The 17,665-nt window shown below is 41.1% G+C and overlaps 6 protein-coding genes across 6 annotated transcripts; 3 read left to right on the forward strand and 3 right to left on the reverse strand.

Moving 5' to 3' along the window:
- The first annotated feature begins 2,007 nt into the window (after positions 1–2,007).
- V1514DRAFT_331967 (homeobox KN domain-containing protein) lies at positions 2,008–3,570 on the forward strand. Its single transcript, XM_066927775.1, has one exon. The coding sequence runs from the start codon at positions 2,324–2,326 to the stop codon at positions 3,230–3,232; it is 909 nt and encodes a 302-aa protein (XP_066783107.1). The 5' UTR covers positions 2,008–2,323; the 3' UTR covers positions 3,233–3,570.
- A 1,638-nt stretch (positions 3,571–5,208) lies between these two features.
- V1514DRAFT_331975 (uncharacterized protein) lies at positions 5,209–7,820 on the reverse strand. Its single transcript, XM_066927776.1, has 2 exons — positions 7,115–7,820; positions 5,209–7,020 (listed from the first exon to the last, which is right to left on the reverse strand). The coding sequence occupies exons 1-2, from the start codon at positions 7,516–7,518 to the stop codon at positions 5,364–5,366; spliced, it is 2,061 nt and encodes a 686-aa protein (XP_066783108.1). The 5' UTR covers positions 7,519–7,820; the 3' UTR covers positions 5,209–5,363.
- An 8-nt stretch (positions 7,821–7,828) lies between these two features.
- Positions 7,829–9,870, forward strand: V1514DRAFT_294648 (tryptophan synthase beta subunit-like PLP-dependent enzyme). The gene is made up of 2 exons (XM_066925399.1): positions 7,829–9,637; positions 9,709–9,870. Exons 1-2 carry the CDS (start codon positions 8,053–8,055, stop codon positions 9,846–9,848), a joined length of 1,725 nt encoding a protein of 574 aa, XP_066783109.1. The 5' UTR covers positions 7,829–8,052; the 3' UTR covers positions 9,849–9,870.
- Positions 9,871–9,879: 9 nt separating this feature from the next.
- V1514DRAFT_331978 (DExH-box splicing factor binding site-domain-containing protein) lies at positions 9,880–10,893 on the reverse strand. The gene has a single exon (XM_066927777.1). The coding sequence runs from the start codon at positions 10,875–10,877 to the stop codon at positions 9,969–9,971; it is 909 nt and encodes a 302-aa protein (XP_066783110.1). The 5' UTR covers positions 10,878–10,893; the 3' UTR covers positions 9,880–9,968.
- Positions 10,894–11,014: 121 nt separating this feature from the next.
- On the forward strand, positions 11,015–13,329 carry V1514DRAFT_86131 (uncharacterized protein). Its single transcript, XM_066930161.1, has 4 exons — positions 11,015–11,276; positions 11,351–11,741; positions 11,803–12,600; positions 12,691–13,329. The coding sequence occupies exons 1-4, from the start codon at positions 11,087–11,089 to the stop codon at positions 13,253–13,255; spliced, it is 1,944 nt and encodes a 647-aa protein (XP_066783111.1). The 5' UTR covers positions 11,015–11,086; the 3' UTR covers positions 13,256–13,329.
- Positions 13,330–13,403: 74 nt separating this feature from the next.
- On the reverse strand, positions 13,404–17,169 carry V1514DRAFT_281266 (P-loop containing nucleoside triphosphate hydrolase protein; the record flags this gene model as incomplete). Its single annotated transcript, XM_066925067.1, has 5 exons — positions 13,404–15,080; positions 15,129–15,280; positions 15,355–16,711; positions 16,787–16,957; positions 17,071–17,169. 5 exons carry the CDS (start codon positions 17,167–17,169, stop codon positions 13,404–13,406), a joined length of 3,456 nt encoding a protein of 1,151 aa, XP_066783112.1.
- Positions 17,170–17,665: the final 496 nt, after the last annotated feature.

A 17,665-nucleotide genomic window follows, 5' to 3' on the forward strand; every position in this document is an offset into this window, starting at 1 on the left:
TTTCCACATGACTTGCCGACTATCAATTAGCTTCTCACAACCTTGCAAAATGTAATATATATATGTATATTTATTTATACCGTAAATGTTTGCTTTAATAATCTAACGTTTTAGTTTTACTTAATTAGTGCATTACAATGGGAGGTACTTTTTTTTTATGCAAACTTCTAAAATATGGTTTACCTTGAATGACTGTTGTACTCAACCGTTCGGGTGGCTCCGTTCGGGTATACTTGGTTACGTACCTATAAATGATGGATATATAACAGCAAACGGCAAGGACAGGATTGTTTTTGGATCAACTGACAGACGGTACGCCGGCAGATTCCGCAGTAAATTTTTTTTTTTCATTTTTTATCGGTTATTTTTTTTTGCTCTTGATTTTCTTTTCCTGCTTTTAAAAATTCAATTTCCTATACGGTCATACAAAAAAATAATACAGTCTACAAAATGTATGTGCCAATGTGAATTGATATGGGATGGCAATCAAGAATAACCCCTGCAGTTGCAGCAATTGTACCTTTTGAGAAATGTCATGGTATGTACATAGGTACTGACTGCAACTGGTACCGGAAAAGAGGTACTACATGCGAACGGTTTTTAAACTTCATTTTTAACCCACGTCGCAACGCCATCAACTTTATTTCTTATTATAGGTGTAATATTATTACATATTGGGGAATTTTTTCTTTTCTGGTTTGGGATACGTACTGGGTGGTAATTTTGGTGGCCAGTTCCGATTGCAGTATTTAAGCGATAGCAAAAAAATGAAAAGCAAACTAAAAAAAAAACAAAAAAAACTGTAATTCATTCGCTAAATGGCCTTGTACCTTGTATATAGGTGTGATATCTATTATATTATACTGTACATCTAAGACAGATTGCATGTAGTTTATATAACGCGGGATGCATTGGGCTGTGAATGAGTAAGGAACACTTTAAAAAAAGATTGGAAAAAAAAACTTCTTTCGTGCAAAGAATCGAAATTAGTGGAAAGAAATAGCCGACATATTCTAAGCCAGTCGTAATTGAAACAGGAACGTCAAATCAATTGCCATCGACTGCAGATCTCGGCGAGACGTTATGTTGCATTGCTCACATGTGTGACAGGAGGTAAAATGTGCAGCATGCATACGTACCAATTTGTACGCTACATATAGATGTGAAAAAGGAGGTAGTTTAAAATGTTGCATACACTACATTAACTTTTCTAACTAATTACCAAATTAAGATCGACAGTTTATGCTGTTTATGTCATACATCCCCGCGCTCTCGCTTGCCATAAAATTTTTGAAAAACAAGTTCCGCTTCATTTTCAGGAACCCCCACCCATGGCAAAAAGTCGCGAGTGGCGCCATGCCGGGTTTGGATTAGTACGCGCCGCGCAAAACTTGGCAGTTATGGGCATGTAACATGTATATATATATATATATGTGGGCAATGCAAAATCCCTGCAGGGACTTCAAACTATAATTTAATAACCAGTACTGTAATATATTTTTCTGGATTGTGGGTGGGTATTGTTTAACAATACCATATGCGTACCCAAGGGAAGTTAGTGGCAACCAAAAAAACAAAAAACGGCGATACACTATGTGGCCATGCGCAAACCCGGCCGTGGCTTGAAACGGAGATTGTTGCGACTTTTATCTGGTGATTTGCGCGGCAAGGGGTTCCTTAATGGCCCATCCGTCGTGAGCAGGCAGCGATTCGAGTTGACTTGTGCGGTACCCATTTCACCTACGATATCAAAAATAAATACAATCTTTATCAGCTCTCGCACTTGTGGCGAACATGTTGTATTGAATTGGTAGGCATGTTGTATATATTGTTGGTTCATCATATATGTTCCACGAGTACATATGCAAACTGTAAGGTACTTACTTTTCAACGCTGCGGAACCAGCCGAACGTACATATCACTGAGTAATAATCTGCGCATGTCAACCGCAACTGGTAGACTCTGGCGGAGTCTTCCGCTTATATAAAAAAAAAACCACAAATCGCAGTGCGGCGGTACCTTATACTCGGTACCGAAAACTATAATAAAATGATGATTCTTCTTAGTACTTGGATACCCAGGTTGGGTATGGTTGTCATCTAAAGTATCATACCTGGAAAAACGCCGCTGGTTTCGCGTCAATCATCCACCACAACTCCGCATAGTAAGATTTATAACAGCATTTATTATATATATCACCACACATTCCTGCCCTTGGCAAGTCCGCTTAATTCTTTTTTTTCCTTTTTTCTTTTCATTCTGCATACTGATTGTTCCCCATCTGCTGTTTGGTTCTCTCCCACAGTACCAACCCTCAACCATTATGACCGTTTCTGTGGCCAGGCATGCAACTCAGTTGCCATCTTTGCAAGAAGTTCTGCCCGAGTTTCTTCTTACTCCTCGGTCCTCACTCTCAATATCATCATCGCCTTCGGTGCCAGGTTCAGCCCGGTCGTCTTTTGCTTCTTCGTTCGATCACGATTCCTCATTAAAGCAGCATCACGGCAGCGGCCTGTCATATCCTCCGCCTCCTCACTTATCACTGCACCACTTGTCGCCGCACTATATCCCGCATGACCACGCACTTCCTTACTCACTGGCAAAGTCACATTCAGTGTCATCAGTTTCATCATCCGGCTCGGCCGGTTCCGTGTCACCAATAACGCATCATGCTTTGCCGGCTTCGCACTCATCAGCTGATGGTGCTGCGCAACCTCGATCGATATTGTACGTTCCTCAGGACCACGTTCAGTTTAGTGCCGATGACTATCATCGACAACATCTCGAATCATACCGATTCAAATCAGCTCCTTACTCTCCTCCATCTTCATACTACGCTCCAGTTCCATATCCACCCGATGCCTACGTGCCTGCTTCCTCATATGGCTCACAACAACCACTACCACGACAACCGTCTACTGCTGTCAGTGGCACGTCAGATTCTTCCTTGCACGTCCGCAAAGTCTCCGATGGATCTGTAGACGATTCTCATCATGTACGAGCAAGCAATATTAGCAAAAAACGCAGGGGAAACCTGCCAAAGCATGTTACCGACATTCTTCGCACATGGCTTAACGGTCATGTACATCATCCTTATCCAACCGAAGATGAAAAAGCCATGCTGATGCGACAAACAGGTCTTACCATGAATCAAATTAGCAATTGGTTTATTAATGCTCGCAGGCGCAGGTTACCAAACATGCATAAGGAATCTTCATCGACGAAACGATAATTATTTTTTTCTGTTATCTTTTTTTGTTTTCGTCTCTCATACTTGGTTATCATTTGAAAAAAAAAAAAAACCTCACGGCATTTCATTTTTAATTTTTTTTTTTCATTGGGGTGTATTTTATTTATTTTTTTAATTGCCGTGGTTTTTTTTAATGCGATATTAGAATATAGTGCATACTAGTTATCGTTTTTTAAGGGGATTTTTTGTATAATGTATTTGAATTATTTTTTGGGTTTTTTTAGTATATGGGACGAAAGGTGGAAGGCGCAATTTGAACATTGTTAAAAATAAAGGAAATAATTTTTCTCATAAATCAATAATATAAATTATAACCATACTTGTATAATCATCTGCATGGTTATGCATCGGCTTGTATATATGAATAAAGATTTACACGTTGATCAACCAATTTGAGCTTTTTTCGGCGTCATGATGGCCCAAGGAACAAGGGTTTATATGGCTCTATTCGCTATAGTTCTGACATATAATTTAACGATATATGTAAGTATGAATGAATGAATTATTCTTAGGGATAGTTAGTTAACTAGTTAACTTGCGATGACATCATGTAATCATCGTGAGCTGCTTTCGGTTTTCAGGTACGAAAAAAACTACGCAACTCAGACCGAAAAAAAAGACCTACGTTGCCGTACCCACCGATAACAAAGTACAAAATACGATTTACTGGTATTTTCAGTACATTCTAGGTGGATGGATGTAAGGCATGACTATGCAGTACGGAAAAAAAATCGGCCGGCATTGCATGAACCGGATAGGGTATTATTATATTATATAGCATGCGTACCCATCATATTTCTAACGAGGGGTAAGTAAGGTACGGTAATTCGAAAAAAAAAAAAAACAAAAATAAAATAAAATATATAACCTCATAATTAATGGCTTTTTTTTTTTGCCGTTACACATGGTAACTATATACGGTTGGGTGAAAATTGATCAGGTAAATGGCTATTTAAACCACAATGACGTATTCGTGCATCGCATGATGCCTCACATGGTCATGTCATGACATTTTTGCTATTTAAAAAGTATAAAAAAAGTGTCGCCGGAAACGCAAATTCGCCGTTCCGCAAGACTGATACATAACCGGGAATATATAACATGAATAATAGCCATGTAACTAATATATACAGTACAAAAATACTAATTCGGTTTTTTTTTTTTTGGGTTTCAGACCTTTAATTAAAATGCACACGGTACAGATCGGTACGCCAGTAAAAAAGGACAACCGGAATACTTTACGTAATGTAAACGATAGTTACAATCGATTTAATGACTACTTGTTTTATAATAATATAAAGCTCTTAACTTACTTGTACGTTATAATTTTGACATAATACCGAAATGGCGTTAAATTTTTGGCCTCGTAAGCGAGGACGACGAGCATTTGGAAAACTTAAAACAGGGTGCGTAATTTGTTGGTACATGCCATGTTTCAGCAAAAAACGGTTGGCTTATATGTATACCGACAAAGTACCTGAACAGGTAAGCAAAAAAAAAAATTAATACACGGTATGCAGGTACCGAGTTTTATTTGCATTAATTAACACGAAACGTTTGGAGTATTATATTATAACCACATTAAATATTTATAAACTATAGTTATGGATAGTATAAATTCTCTTTTCAAACGGAAGTCTCTGTATTAGGAATATTAATACCAATCTTCACAGAAGGTTCTGATTTTATTTGCTCCGGGTTTGATACGTCCGTGTAATACATACGTACATAGAAATGGAAAGATTAAAAACGTCGATCCAATTTATACTAAATCTTCGGCTTATATAGCAGGACCATTGTGAACAGGTACTTGGCGTTTGCACAGCTTCCCTGTATATCTGGCGGTTATTCAATTATAAGCTGACCGAATTGACGTAACAGGCTGCGAATACTGTCTGTGACAACCAATGTTGATTTCATACATGTACAACAGGTTCAACAAAATGGAAATAATATACATTTGGCAATATATTTAAAGTGGTAAAATAATAGTACATGTAAAAAACAAAAACACATATTCATCTATCAATATGCTCTAATTTTTTTTAAAAAAATGAAGTCAACCATAACATATGTCTTTCATCCTTTCCTTTGCAAAAAAAAAAAAAAATACCTATGCATCACGCAACATTGCACGTAGTACCAGGTCAGCAAATGACGGTGCAGCAGGTGTTACAGGCGTTGCAGTCACCAATGGAATTGATGATTGATCACCATGGTTAGTTTCCAATGCTCGTTTGGGTTTGCTCACGGCAGCGGTTGGCTTGATCGATTGTGATGCCGAAACTGGCTTGCTTAAAGCATTCGACAGCTTTGTAGGTCTGTTATTATTATTGACCTTGTTAGTTTTGTTTTTGTTTTTATTTATGTTATCGTTATTGTTATTGTTATTTTTGTTGGTGACAGTCCTGGCGGAGGTGGTGGTGTTAGTAGTGGTGGCTGAAACAGCAGGCTTCTTGGTGTTGGCTTTTCGAGCGACGACAGGGTTTGAAACTGCTCCTGCTGCTGCTGTTGGTGCTACCAGCCGGGACTTATTTGTTCGCCTGTTGACTGCATTATTCGTAGCATTCGATTTGCGTTTTTTGTTGCCAGATGTTGGCACCTTGGGTTTGCTGATCAACGCTGGCGGTGCAGCAGTAAGAAACTCTAGCGCCGGTACTGACAATGATTTAGATGCCAACGTGTCAGGTGTTAAAACAGGATTAGTACTTTCCAACGCGGCGGAATTTCGGGATTCATTTGATGCTGAAGTTGCAGTTGTGGTCAATAATGATGGTGCCACCGCAACTGGTGGCATTATTGGCCGCACGTCTTGCCTGTCGTCATACTTTCCATGCTCGTCTTGGTAATCACGATTCACATTATCGTGATCATCATTATTGGCGTTTAAAATGTCGTCAATTGATAATAACTTGCCATCACGAACTTGCGATTCGCGAATTTCGTAATCAAAAAATGACGATTTACTTTTGTATGATGACCTGGTATGCATCCTTGGTTCCGATGAGCTAGTCGTTAATGATTCCGCGGTTTTGGTAACTGCCGGTTGCCCTGGACCCCCATTAAAAACTTGATTTCCTGTGCCGACAGTAATAATTTGCTCGGAAGCAAGTCCATCCTCGTCATGCACTGGATCGGCCTGAGTTGGTATGACCTCGTCCGCGTTATTTTCCACACTGGCAGGATTGGTCGCAACAGTTTCCTTCTGTTGAATCGGAATATCAAATAATGGCCATGCCGGTGATGACAAAGCCGGTGATGAAGGTTGCTTTTCCGGATCAACGTTAATAAATTCAGGTTCGGAACTAATCACTGGTGGTAACGATAACCTGGGATTTAATTGAACATTCAATTTTGGTTCATGCTCATGCTGGCCATCAAGATTACTGTCATTATTAAATAAATCATGCCGCCATCGCTTGCCGGTCCAGTTTCGGGCTTGACTTGGTGACGGCGTGAGATATGATTGCGACGACTGCCGGTTGAGAAGGTCATCTTTGGACAGCTTATTCGTTCTAGAAACTGATGATCGTGGTGAGGACGATAATTTTGGACCTGAAACTGATAAGGATGGTGAAAATTCATGACGACTCGTGTCAACGTGTCCGGTTGCCTGATGCTCAATAGCACTCGATGCCTGATTTAATGCGTTTACATATTCTGAACTTAATACATAAACTATGGAATCATTTTTAAAGACTGCTGATGATACGTATTCCGGATCAAGGTCACAATCGAATTGATCTTTTAATGAAGCTACTTCAACATGCCTATAAATTGAATTTTGATTAAATTTTTTTTTTCGAGAAAATTAAGGGGAATTGCGAAGGGGGGAAGGAAATAAAAAAGAAGATTTGTACCAACGTTTTGTAAAGTTTGAAATATCGTTCGGCAATCTCGTATTGCAAATCCTGAATTGTAGTACCCGGTACCGTAAGATGAATGAATTTCTTCAAAACATTGCCTTCAACAATAACACCACCACCGGTCTTGATTAAATCGTCATTGTTCTCATAACCGTCATCATCGTCGTCATTCTCATCAACATGATTCTCATAATTATCTGAGCTAATTCCGTTGTTCAGTCCATTGCTGCCACTCAACCGCGTTAAAGATGAAAGTTTGGTGACAGTCATGGATTCTCGTCGTCGCTTTCGTGCCTGTTCCCGTCGTCGTTTTATCAATCCAGTGATTGAATCATTTTGCACAACCAATTGTAACACGTATACTTGAAGACGTAAATACTCGCCTTCATCAAAATTACTCATTTATGTAAAAATAACTGTTTCTTTTTTTTTTTTTTTCTTCTTCTTATGGTTGTTTGGCAGATCGAGCTTTTTTCTCAGCCCTCGCTTGTGTGTCGTTTTTTTTCTGTTTAGAAAAACCTGATCACCTCATATGTTCTCGACAAAAATAAAATCGCAATTTATAGTTATAGCCTCCCTGGGTTCTCTTTACGAGGTTGTTTTGAATTTAAAGAAAGAAGGGCGACTAGACGTTGCCAATAATGTGGAGATGGCAGGTGAACTTGCTACCAAAAGAAGCAAAGCGTGTTAATCAAATATATTCAACCAAACCAGTAATCAGGAAACGTATAATTGAAAAAAAAAGCCCATAGGTGCTCTTTATCGACGCCTAGGAAATTTTTTTTGGTGTCACCGTAATACCAAGTCTTCGTATTGCAACTGGACATTTAATACAGTCGTTTCGGATTAGATTTTTTGTTTGCATTGCTTGATCGAATCTTTTTCTATCCAAATTTTCAGGATTTTGAAAATTTCTGATTTTTGATACGACGAGTCATGGCTGCGACTACCCCACAAACCACCACAGCCGCCACGACTGCCACGACAGACGACAAACGACGGAATTCATTAAAGGAGTCACGGCCAAAAGTTGAGGGATTGACCGCATATTCATCCACTGCTGTTTCGTCGTCTGGCTCGTCGCCATTATCATACGACAGCGTGCCTGACTCGTTCCTGCTTCAAGACGGCACGCCGGATTACCTGCGGTTGATCTTGACTGCCAGAGTATACGACGTTGTTAAGGAGACGCCCATCACGGTTGCCAACAAGCTAAGCACAAGCACGGGCGTTACCGTGCTACTCAAACGCGAAGACCTGCAACCGGTTTTCAGTTTCAAAATCAGGGGCGCCTATAACCGAATCGCACAATTGCCGGCCGAGGATCGATGGAAGGGCGTGATTGCTTGCTCGGCTGGTAATCATGCTCAGGGAGTCGCGTATTCAGCTAAGCACTTGGGCATTCCGGCCACGATCGTGATGCCGCTGGCCACGCCGGAGATTAAGCATGCGAACGTGTCACGCATGGGTTCCAAAGTCGTGCTGTACGGTCAAGATTTTGATGAGGCCAAGGCCGAGTGCGCACGTTTGGCTGCTCAGCATGGCTTGACAAACGTGCCGCCGTTCGATGACCCGTACGTGATTGCTGGCCAGGGCACAATCGGCATGGAAATCTTGAGGCAGATTGACGTGCAACAATTGGAAGCCGTGTTTGCCTGTGTTGGTGGTGGCGGGCTGATTTCTGGCATCGCCGTGTATTTAAAGCGGGTTGCCCCGCATGTTAAAATTATCGCCGTCGAGACATATGACGCTGACGCGCTGTACCAATCAGCGAAACAAAATTCTAGGGTCACGTTAAAAGAAGTCGGACTGTTTGCTGATGGCACTGCGGTCAAGGTTGTGGGCGAGGAAACTTTTAGGTTATGTCAACAATACGTGGATGACATTGTCCGTGTCGGCACAGATGAGATTTGTGCCGCCATTAAGGACGTGTTTGAAGATACCAGGGCCGTGGTTGAGCCTTCAGGTGCGCTTGCCGTGGCAGGATTGAAAAAATATGTTTCCCTCCATCCGGAAGCTAGTAAGAATACTGGTGGTGGTTACTGTGCCATCTTGTCGGGTGCAAACATGAACTTTGGCCGCTTACGATTCGTGGCCGAACGCGCGTTGCTAGGTGAAGGCAAGGAAGTTTTCATGACAATTACGATTCCGGAACTGCCAGGTTCATTCCGCCAATTGCATGACGTGATTTTCCCTAGGGCCATCACTGAATTCTCTTATCGGTTTTCCGGAGGACCTAATGCCTACATTTACTTGTCGTTCACGGTTGATAATCGAAACGTTGAATTGCCAGCTATTTTAGAAAATTTGCAAAATCAGGGCATGAAAGGTGTTGATATTAGTGATAATGAACTTGCCAAGGCTCATGCAAGATATTTAGTTGGTGGCAGGGCAAAAGTCGAAAATGAACATATTTATAGGTTTGAATTCCCTGAACGACCTGGCGCTTTAAAAAAATTTTTGGATGGCTTAAAAATTGGCTGGAACATTACGTTATTTCATTACCGAAATCATGGATCAGGTAAGTCCAAAAGAGAAACTTTTTTTTTTTTTTGAGTTTTTGGAATTTTTTTTAATTCTAACTGATTGTAGATTTGGGTCAAATTTTGGCAGCCATTTCAATCACACCAAATGAACTTCCAGAATTAGAAAATTTTTTAAAAGATTTGGGATATCCATTTGTGGATGAAACTAATAATTACGTTTACCGAACGTTCCTAAGTGAAAATTAAAAAAAAAAAAAAAAAACAAAAAACTAGAAGGTTAGGATCTTGTACTTTTAGAATTTATCGATTTTTTTTTTGTTGTTTTAAATTAGAATCAATAATGTTTTAACCAATAATGTTCAATATTTATTTTTTTGGTTTTAATTTATTACGATTTCGACCGATTCCTTCACCTTCTTTCCAACCCATGCCACGTAATAATGCATATCCAAATTCTTCAACCGGTACGGCTTCGTAATCTTCTAATGATGGCTCCTCTGGTCTAGTCTTTACATCTTCCGAATATGCTTCGTCTTCAGTGATTTGTCTTGACGATGATTGTGCTAATGGCAATACCAGCGTTGAATTTAAGTGCAAGTCTTGATTATCTTGGAACTCTGAAATTAGTTTTGAAATCTCTTGTTCATCTGCGGTTGTTGTCTTGATTTTTGATCCGCTTGTTTGGCTTGACGCACTATTTATTGTAGAAGTAACGATTGTGGTCGTTATTGTTGGTTCCTCATTTACCTGATCAACTTGCTTGTTCGCAAACGTAGTCAACCCATATGTTCGATCTTGCACGCTTTTCCGCTCTTGCTCGTCCGCCTGCCTGTTCCGTTCATCATCAATAACTTGTCCGACCGGTTTATAAATCTGTCGGCTTCGTTTTTTTTGAACTTCTTCAATCCAATTCCGGTTTTGCACTGCTGGGATCACTAACGGCAATGTTTCCGCTTGCTGATCCGGATTATGATCGCTTACTGCACCTGAATTATCAAACCCGGTGATTGCTTCCGTACGTGACAATGACCCTCGTCGTTGTCGCTTGTTTGTGACCTGAAACTTTGCAGATGTTAGGCTCGTCGTGATCGCCGTGCCGGTCTTGCCTGCCAGGCCAATCTTACTGCGCACCGAACTGTTTGCATATTTGCTCGGCTTGCCGTTGCCGGTTATGGTGCTCGCAGTATTAGTGGCGGTGACACCCGCAGTGCCGTTGTTGGACTTGCCAAACGAAAATGAGATTGCCGGCTTTTTCGATTCTGTGGATGATGACATGGTCCTTCCGTTTGCCTACATCTGTTGGAAGAGAAGTGGCAACTGCGGTTTAATAATATTCAATAACTCATAGGGTACGGGGAATAAAGTCAATATACGTAAGAGCAATCAAGGTTTTGACGTTTTTGTTTACAACGCCGGCAATTATCATTTTTGTTATTTTTTTTTTAAATTTGAATCCAGCTATTGAAAAAAGGAGGAAAAAAAAGATGCCTCTCGCTAATGAGCTCGAACAAAGAGGTCAAAAAAGATTAGCAGAAGATGATGATGAGCAGAAAGAAGAGCCAAAGAAAGAAGTAAAAATTGGCCATGAAGAATCATCATCAGACGAGGAAGACGACGCTATCGGGCCAACACTTCCTGTTCCAACCAATGAACCGAAACAAAAGAAGAAAAGAAGTACGTGAAAAGAGGTCGAGATTGTTTAGTTTTTGTTTAAACTAACAGTGCTCTGTCATTTAACAAAAAAACAGTACTCAAACACGAAAAGATCTATTTGAACAACATGCCGTCTTTTGAACGGTACACGAAATCATTTATGCATAGGGATAACTTATTAATCACGCGAGTGGCAACCGATACGAATTTTATAATTACTTTATCAATCGATGGCATTGTTAAATTTTGGAAAAAGACTGCCAAGGGGATCGAATTTGTTAAGCAATACCTGGCACATTCCCGGCCGGTAATGGACGGCGTGGTCAGCACGGACGGCACATTGTTTGCCACGATTGGCGAAGATAACACGGTCAAGGTCTTTGACGTGATCAATTTTGATATGATTAATATTTTTAACCTGCCGTATACTCCGAACGCAATCTCATGGTTACAAGCCAAGAACCAATCTGATGCTCGGTTTGCTGTGTATGTTAGATCATAAGTTTTTTTTTTAATTACTTGAAATTAACAATATTTTTTTTTAAAGCTCGGATAGGGATTCATCAAGGATTTTCATATATGACGGCAAGGGCGATACGGAACCGTTGCGGATACTACCCGAACTGCATAAGCAACCGGTTAAAGTAATTGGATATAATGCCAGGTATGACTGTGCCGTGAGTGTTGACAGTCAAGGCATGATTGAATATTGGCGTCCGAATGGCGAATTCGAATCCCCAGATGACGTGTTTAAATTTAAAAGTAGCACTGACCTATATGAATACCGCAAGAGCAAAAGCTTGCCCACGGGGATCACTTTTGCACCCAACGGAAGACAATTTGCAGCATTTTCATTGCCGGATCGGCAAGTTCGCATTTTCGATTATCATTCAGGAAAGTTAATTCGCAAGTATGATGAAAGCCTGCACATGGCTAGTGAGATGCAACAATCCGGTACTGCGGTTAAGCGGCTGAATGATATCGAGTTTGGCAAAAGGTTGGCTAACGAACGAGAACTTGAACGAGAAGAAATAATTTCTAAATTACAAAACGTGATTTTTGATGATTCGAGCAAGTTTATAATCTATGCCACATATTTGGGAATCAAAATCGTGAACGTGGTGGAAAACAAGATGGCAAGATTACTGGCATCAGATGAAGGCATTCGATTTTTGAACCTATCGTTATATCAGGGCGCACCAAACAAGAAAGACATTTTAACCTTGGAAATGGCTGCATCCGATAACGTGTTGATTTCGGAATCCCTGACCACGGATCCGACAATATTTTCAACCGCGGTTAACAGAAAACGATTTTATCTTTTTACAAACTACGTTGGCGAATTGTATGTATTGTTCTTTTTTTTTTTTTTTTTTGGCTACTTGATTTAGATAGGACTAACTTAATGTTTTTTTTATTATTATTTTCCTTTTAGTAACTCAATCAAATCCGATCGTGACGTGTTTAACGAAAAGCCAACCAGGGAAGAACTTAACCGAAAAGCCAATGCTGAACAGAAACCAAAATTAATCAGTAACGGTGTAACATTGCATACGTCGATGGGTGACATTCAAATCCGGTTATACCCTGAATTTGCACCATTGGCGGTTGAAAATTTTGTCACGCATTGCCGAAATGGATATTACGATTCAACCATTTTTCATCGCGTGATTAAAAAATTTATGATCCAATGTGGTGATCCTGAAGGTGACGGTACCGGGGGGCAAAGTATTTGGGGCAAGGAATTTAAGGACGAATTCGTACCCGAACTCCGTCACGACCGGCCGTTCACTGTCAGCATGGCAAACGCGGGCGCAAACACGAACGGGTCTCAATTTTTTATCACGACCGAGAAAACTCCATGGTTGGATGATAAGCATTCAATATTTGGCAGGGTTATTATGGGCATGGACGTGATCAAGCGGATCGAAAATCTGAAAACTGACCGGTTTGACAAGCCTGATGATCCGCCATCAATCGTGTCAACTACTATACTATGATTGTAAATCAACGTTTGTAACATAGACAAAAAAATAATTTGAAAAACGCCAGTTTAAAAATGCGACACCCAACCCTTCACACTCAACATCACCTGCTTTGAAAAAACAAGAAAAAGAAAGAACAAAAAAAAAAAAGTTAAATGGAATTTCACATTAACGTTGCCCTGCCACCAATATCAGTACTGGCAATGCCACTCGGCATGTCACCACTCCTACCGGATATAAATTCGTCATAAACGGCTGCCAGGCGGATTCGTTCCGTGATTGAAATACTTGGCTTTGTGGCTTGTAATGCTCTTTGAATATGAGATTTTTTAATTACAACTTTACTCGCAGCCATCGTCGTCTTCGCTGCGGTGTCATTAGTAAGTTGATCATAATTATGAAAATCGGCTCTATTCATGTTGGACCAGTCGACAGAGAAAATTGCTTCCAGTTTTGCCACCAGCATGGACGAATTTTCAACTAATGATAATGATGATGCTAATGACGAAGAATAATGATCGGCTTGTTTTAATTTCACCTTGTCAAATTCAACCTTGAAATATTCTAGTCGGTTTACCTTATCATGATCAGGTTGGGTGCCGTGCAAATCGTCGTCATTGTCAACAAGATCATGAATGGCTTCCAAATGCGCATTATATAACAATGCTTGCAGGTCAGCCGGCGAATAACCTTCCGTAACCTGAGCAATATCTTCAATCACGATCTCCTCCTCGTCTTCGTCCTCGTCATGGCACAACGTCATTTTACCAGCAACCACGGTGATGATATCCACGCGATCGTCAAAAGACGGCATGTCACACAGCACAGACTTGTCGATCCGACCCGGTCGCAACAAGGCTGTATCGATCAAGTCCGGCCGGCTGGTGGCTGCTAACACGTACACGCCATCCAGGCCTTCGGCTCCATCCATCTGGGTCAGCATTTGATTGACCACGCGGTCGGTCACGCCGGTGCTATCGTGCCCGCGTTTAGGTGCGATGGCATCGAATTCGTCAAAAAACAACACGCACGGCTTGGCTGCCTGTGCCCTATCAAACAAGTCCCTGACTGATTTTTCACTGGCACCGATATACTTGTTTAAAATTTCGGGACCTTTAATGGATATAAAATTTAACCCGCATTCATGAGCCACCGCGGAAGCCAAAAAAGTTTTACCACAACCAGGGTATCCATATAACAAAATTCCGGATCGCAACCTTAACGGACAGTTTGCAAAAATGGGGGCGTATTTGGTTGGCCATTCCAATGTTTCCAGCAACATGCGCTTGGTATGCTTAAGCCCGCCGATATCATTCCATGATACGGATGATTTCTGCAAGTTAACACCGCGCAAGCTGGCAGGTACAAAATTTTTGATTGCATTTTTAAAATCATCTTGAATCAATGACAACAACGACGACGACGATGGCGAATGGTTAATCGCGTTACTTCTGTTGTTGTTACTGATGTCGCGCAAGCCTGGTTCGAGTAATCTTACTAAACTCTCATGTTTCATGCGTTCGGCCAAAGTGAACATGTCACCGGGCAGGTAACCTTCCGTTTCGGCAGCGATCTCAAACAGGTCAAGCTCTGTCAGATCAAGATCAGACACGCCAGACTTGGTAATGATGGCCTGCCGCATGATTTGATTACGCACGGTTTTATCTGGGGTGGTCAAGTGCACAATTTCATCAATCAAATGACTAGAAATGATCAACCCATGCACGCTCTCTTTTGACGTCGCGGTCGCAATAACGGATATGTTTCTGGCTTGCCTTGCCAAGTTTGTCATCTGGGTAAACAATTCTGCCAGTTGTCTTGCAATCGTGGAATCCATATGCTAAATTGTTAAATATATGTTTAAATTGTCATCCAACAAAATACATACTTCAACTTCTTCAGGAATTAGTTTATCCAAATCTTCCAAAATTAACACTGATGGTGCATACCACGATGCTTCAGCAATCCATCTATGCATTAATTCTTTAATAACAAGAAAACGCTCGCCCATGAGATCATTACATTGCACACGAAAGTTGTCTAATAGTTTAATAATTTCAAATTAACAACTTCGGAAAAAACAAAAAAGCTTCGTAATAATTGAACGCACTTACAAATTAATTCAGTGCTTAAGCCATATGAAACATGATCCAAAACACTGCGCTTGCCAGAACCTGGCGCACCGGTCAATAAAATGCCGCTGCCTCTGCTTGCCAATTTAACAAGGTGCCGAATATGATGATCAACTCCAAAAATTTTATTCAGCGACTCCGGAACAGGAAAAGTGCGAACCGTCTCATATTCCGGGTCAACCACGATATCGGATTTTATATCAATATTAATCACGGACGCATTCCGTGTCGGCGGCAAGATCCAACAGCCATCAACCTGATCAAGTTCTATAATACCACCAGCTTGACTGAGCACCGTGCCCGAAATATGAGGAAGCCGCATCTTATTTGTTATCGGTGCAGACAAAATGCCAAGATCCGAAAGTTTCTGTCTTAGTTCAGCATTACCACCTGATGCATTGGCGGCTGTGTTTGATACTCGCAACCCGGTTCGTAATTTTATTGCCCTGCTACTCTTTTCCGCATGTACAATTGGCCGAATCGTTAGTGTTTTCACCTTTCGAGATAACGGTTTGCCAGCAGCCTCAATTTTAACAATGCTTCCAATCGATCCAGCAATTCCTAATGCCTGCGCAAGTAATGGGGAAACACCAACATGTCCTGCGGGTATCGCATCGGAAAAGATCATGTCAGACACGATTTTTGTGGCAGGAATTATTTTTTTTTCCTCTGACTTGGCATCTGACTCTTGTTGTGGCTGCTCTTGTGATTGCTGTTCCTGTAACGATCGTGACCGTTTCAAAAACGGAGGCCAGAAAATGCTGACTAGTGCATGAGATGACGCCTTAAAAACATCAGCCACGGATTCAAAGTCAACATAAATTGCCATGTTTTTGTTGTCTTTGCTCAATAATTCCGTGTCACTGCCTTCATGTTCAAGGTCCTCAAAAAACATGTGCGGCAGTGCGATTGCTTTGAGCAAGACTATTGTAGGTACCGAGCTCACAGTGCCATTGCTACCGCCGCGCCTGGAAGAAGTACTAACAGTGCTAATATTCTTTTTACCCACGAGACTACCAGTAGCACCTTTTGTGCTGCCGCCGGTATTAACTGCTGCGACTTTTGGTGCCACAATAACTTCTGAGTTGGCAGCAATCTTTGCAAACTTGCAATCATGTGGTAATGCGGGTTCTAATCGAGAAACTTTCAGTTTGGCAGTATCTAATGATGACAAATGAATCAGTAACGTTTGGCCAAGTGATACGACCCTAATTTGTGAAAGCAAGTTTGATTCTAAAAAATGCGCATGTAATTCAACAATTTGCCAATCCTCGGTCGTGACAGGTTCAAGGTGGATCACGTTTGTCTCTTGATAATCAACATGAATCGTCAATATTAACTTTTACACAAACACAACAACAAAATGATGTTAGCTCTCTAAGTGAAATATAAAATAAAATGTTTGCCTGCATACGTTTGAGCCCTCAGTGATGTTCAATGTCCGAGCAAAATCAGGATCGATTTGGCAATACTCGTTACGCATGTCATGACTTGACGATGCAAACCCGGACCACCCGGCATAGCCCACATTTTTGCGACCTTGCTTATCCGTAACCGTAATTTCTACAACCACGTTTTGTACCGGCTAAAAAAAAATAAAAAACCAACCCCGCCGTGGCAAAAGTCTTCTTGTTAGCAGGTTTTTCTTTCACGGTAGAGCAAGAAAAATCCAAAGAAATCACGAAGCAAAATTCGTACCACATAGGAATTATTTAACTGACTGGTAAGTGATGGCGGCAAATTCACTAGTGACGTACGTGAAGAAATAAATGAAGCAATCGCAGGATACGACGCCATTTTACCTAGTTTTTCTTCTTGGTTGGCAGGAGGAAAGACGAGAAACGAGTACGTATAACAATGGATTTTGATTGTGTTTACCCCATATCATCGATAAACCGGCGGGCATGCCGAGGGAAACCAACTTAATAATCAATTAGTAAAATATACAAATCACGTGCAAAAGTGGAGAATTGTAAGAAACTTTACTCAATTGCTTACTGACTAAGGGATTAGTACATACTAAAGGTATAGTACCACGCGGTGGTCGCGGTGGTGGACAGTGAACAACAAGGCGGTCCTGTTGGACACCTCGGGAGGCATAACCTCTTTGTTACGATCAGGCAGATCATGTCGCTGCTCTTTGATCGGGGTCAAGAAAACCCTGGGTGGCGTGAGACAAAAAGGGAATATGGTGACACAATGTCGGATGTTCATAGAGTCAAGAACACCATAGTTAGGTGTGAGATCGAATGGAGCATGCGGATCAACGTGGCGTTGATCGGATGCTCTTCCC

The sequence above is a fragment of the Lipomyces japonicus genome (assembly GCF_038497905.1).
Source record: "Lipomyces japonicus strain CBS 7319 unplaced genomic scaffold V1514scaffold_22, whole genome shotgun sequence".
NCBI classification, from domain to species: domain Eukaryota; kingdom Fungi; phylum Ascomycota; class Lipomycetes; order Lipomycetales; family Lipomycetaceae; genus Lipomyces; species Lipomyces japonicus.

Bases quoted from the DNA above. Each gene is read 5' to 3' on its own strand.
- V1514DRAFT_331967 (XM_066927775.1), top strand. From the start codon at position 2,324: ATGACCGTTTCTGTGGCCAGGCATGCAACTCAGTTGCCATCTTTGCAA.
- V1514DRAFT_331975 (XM_066927776.1), bottom strand. From the start codon at position 7,518: ATGAGTAATTTTGATGAAGGCGAGTATTTACGTCTTCAAGTATACGTG. The intron at 7,021-7,114 runs GTTGGTACAAAT...TTCAATTTATAG, and splicing joins TATTTCAAACTTTACAAAAC to GCATGTTGAAGTAGCTTCAT.
- V1514DRAFT_294648 (XM_066925399.1), top strand. From the start codon at position 8,053: ATGGCTGCGACTACCCCACAAACCACCACAGCCGCCACGACTGCCACG. The intron at 9,638-9,708 runs GTAAGTCCAAAA...AACTGATTGTAG, and splicing joins TTACCGAAATCATGGATCAG to ATTTGGGTCAAATTTTGGCA.
- V1514DRAFT_331978 (XM_066927777.1), bottom strand. From the start codon at position 10,877: ATGTCATCATCCACAGAATCGAAAAAGCCGGCAATCTCATTTTCGTTT.
- V1514DRAFT_86131 (XM_066930161.1), top strand. From the start codon at position 11,087: ATGCCTCTCGCTAATGAGCTCGAACAAAGAGGTCAAAAAAGATTAGCA. The intron at 11,277-11,350 runs GTACGTGAAAAG...ACAAAAAAACAG, and splicing joins GAAACAAAAGAAGAAAAGAA to TACTCAAACACGAAAAGATC. The intron at 11,742-11,802 runs GTATGTTAGATC...TTTTTTTTAAAG, and splicing joins TCTGATGCTCGGTTTGCTGT to CTCGGATAGGGATTCATCAA.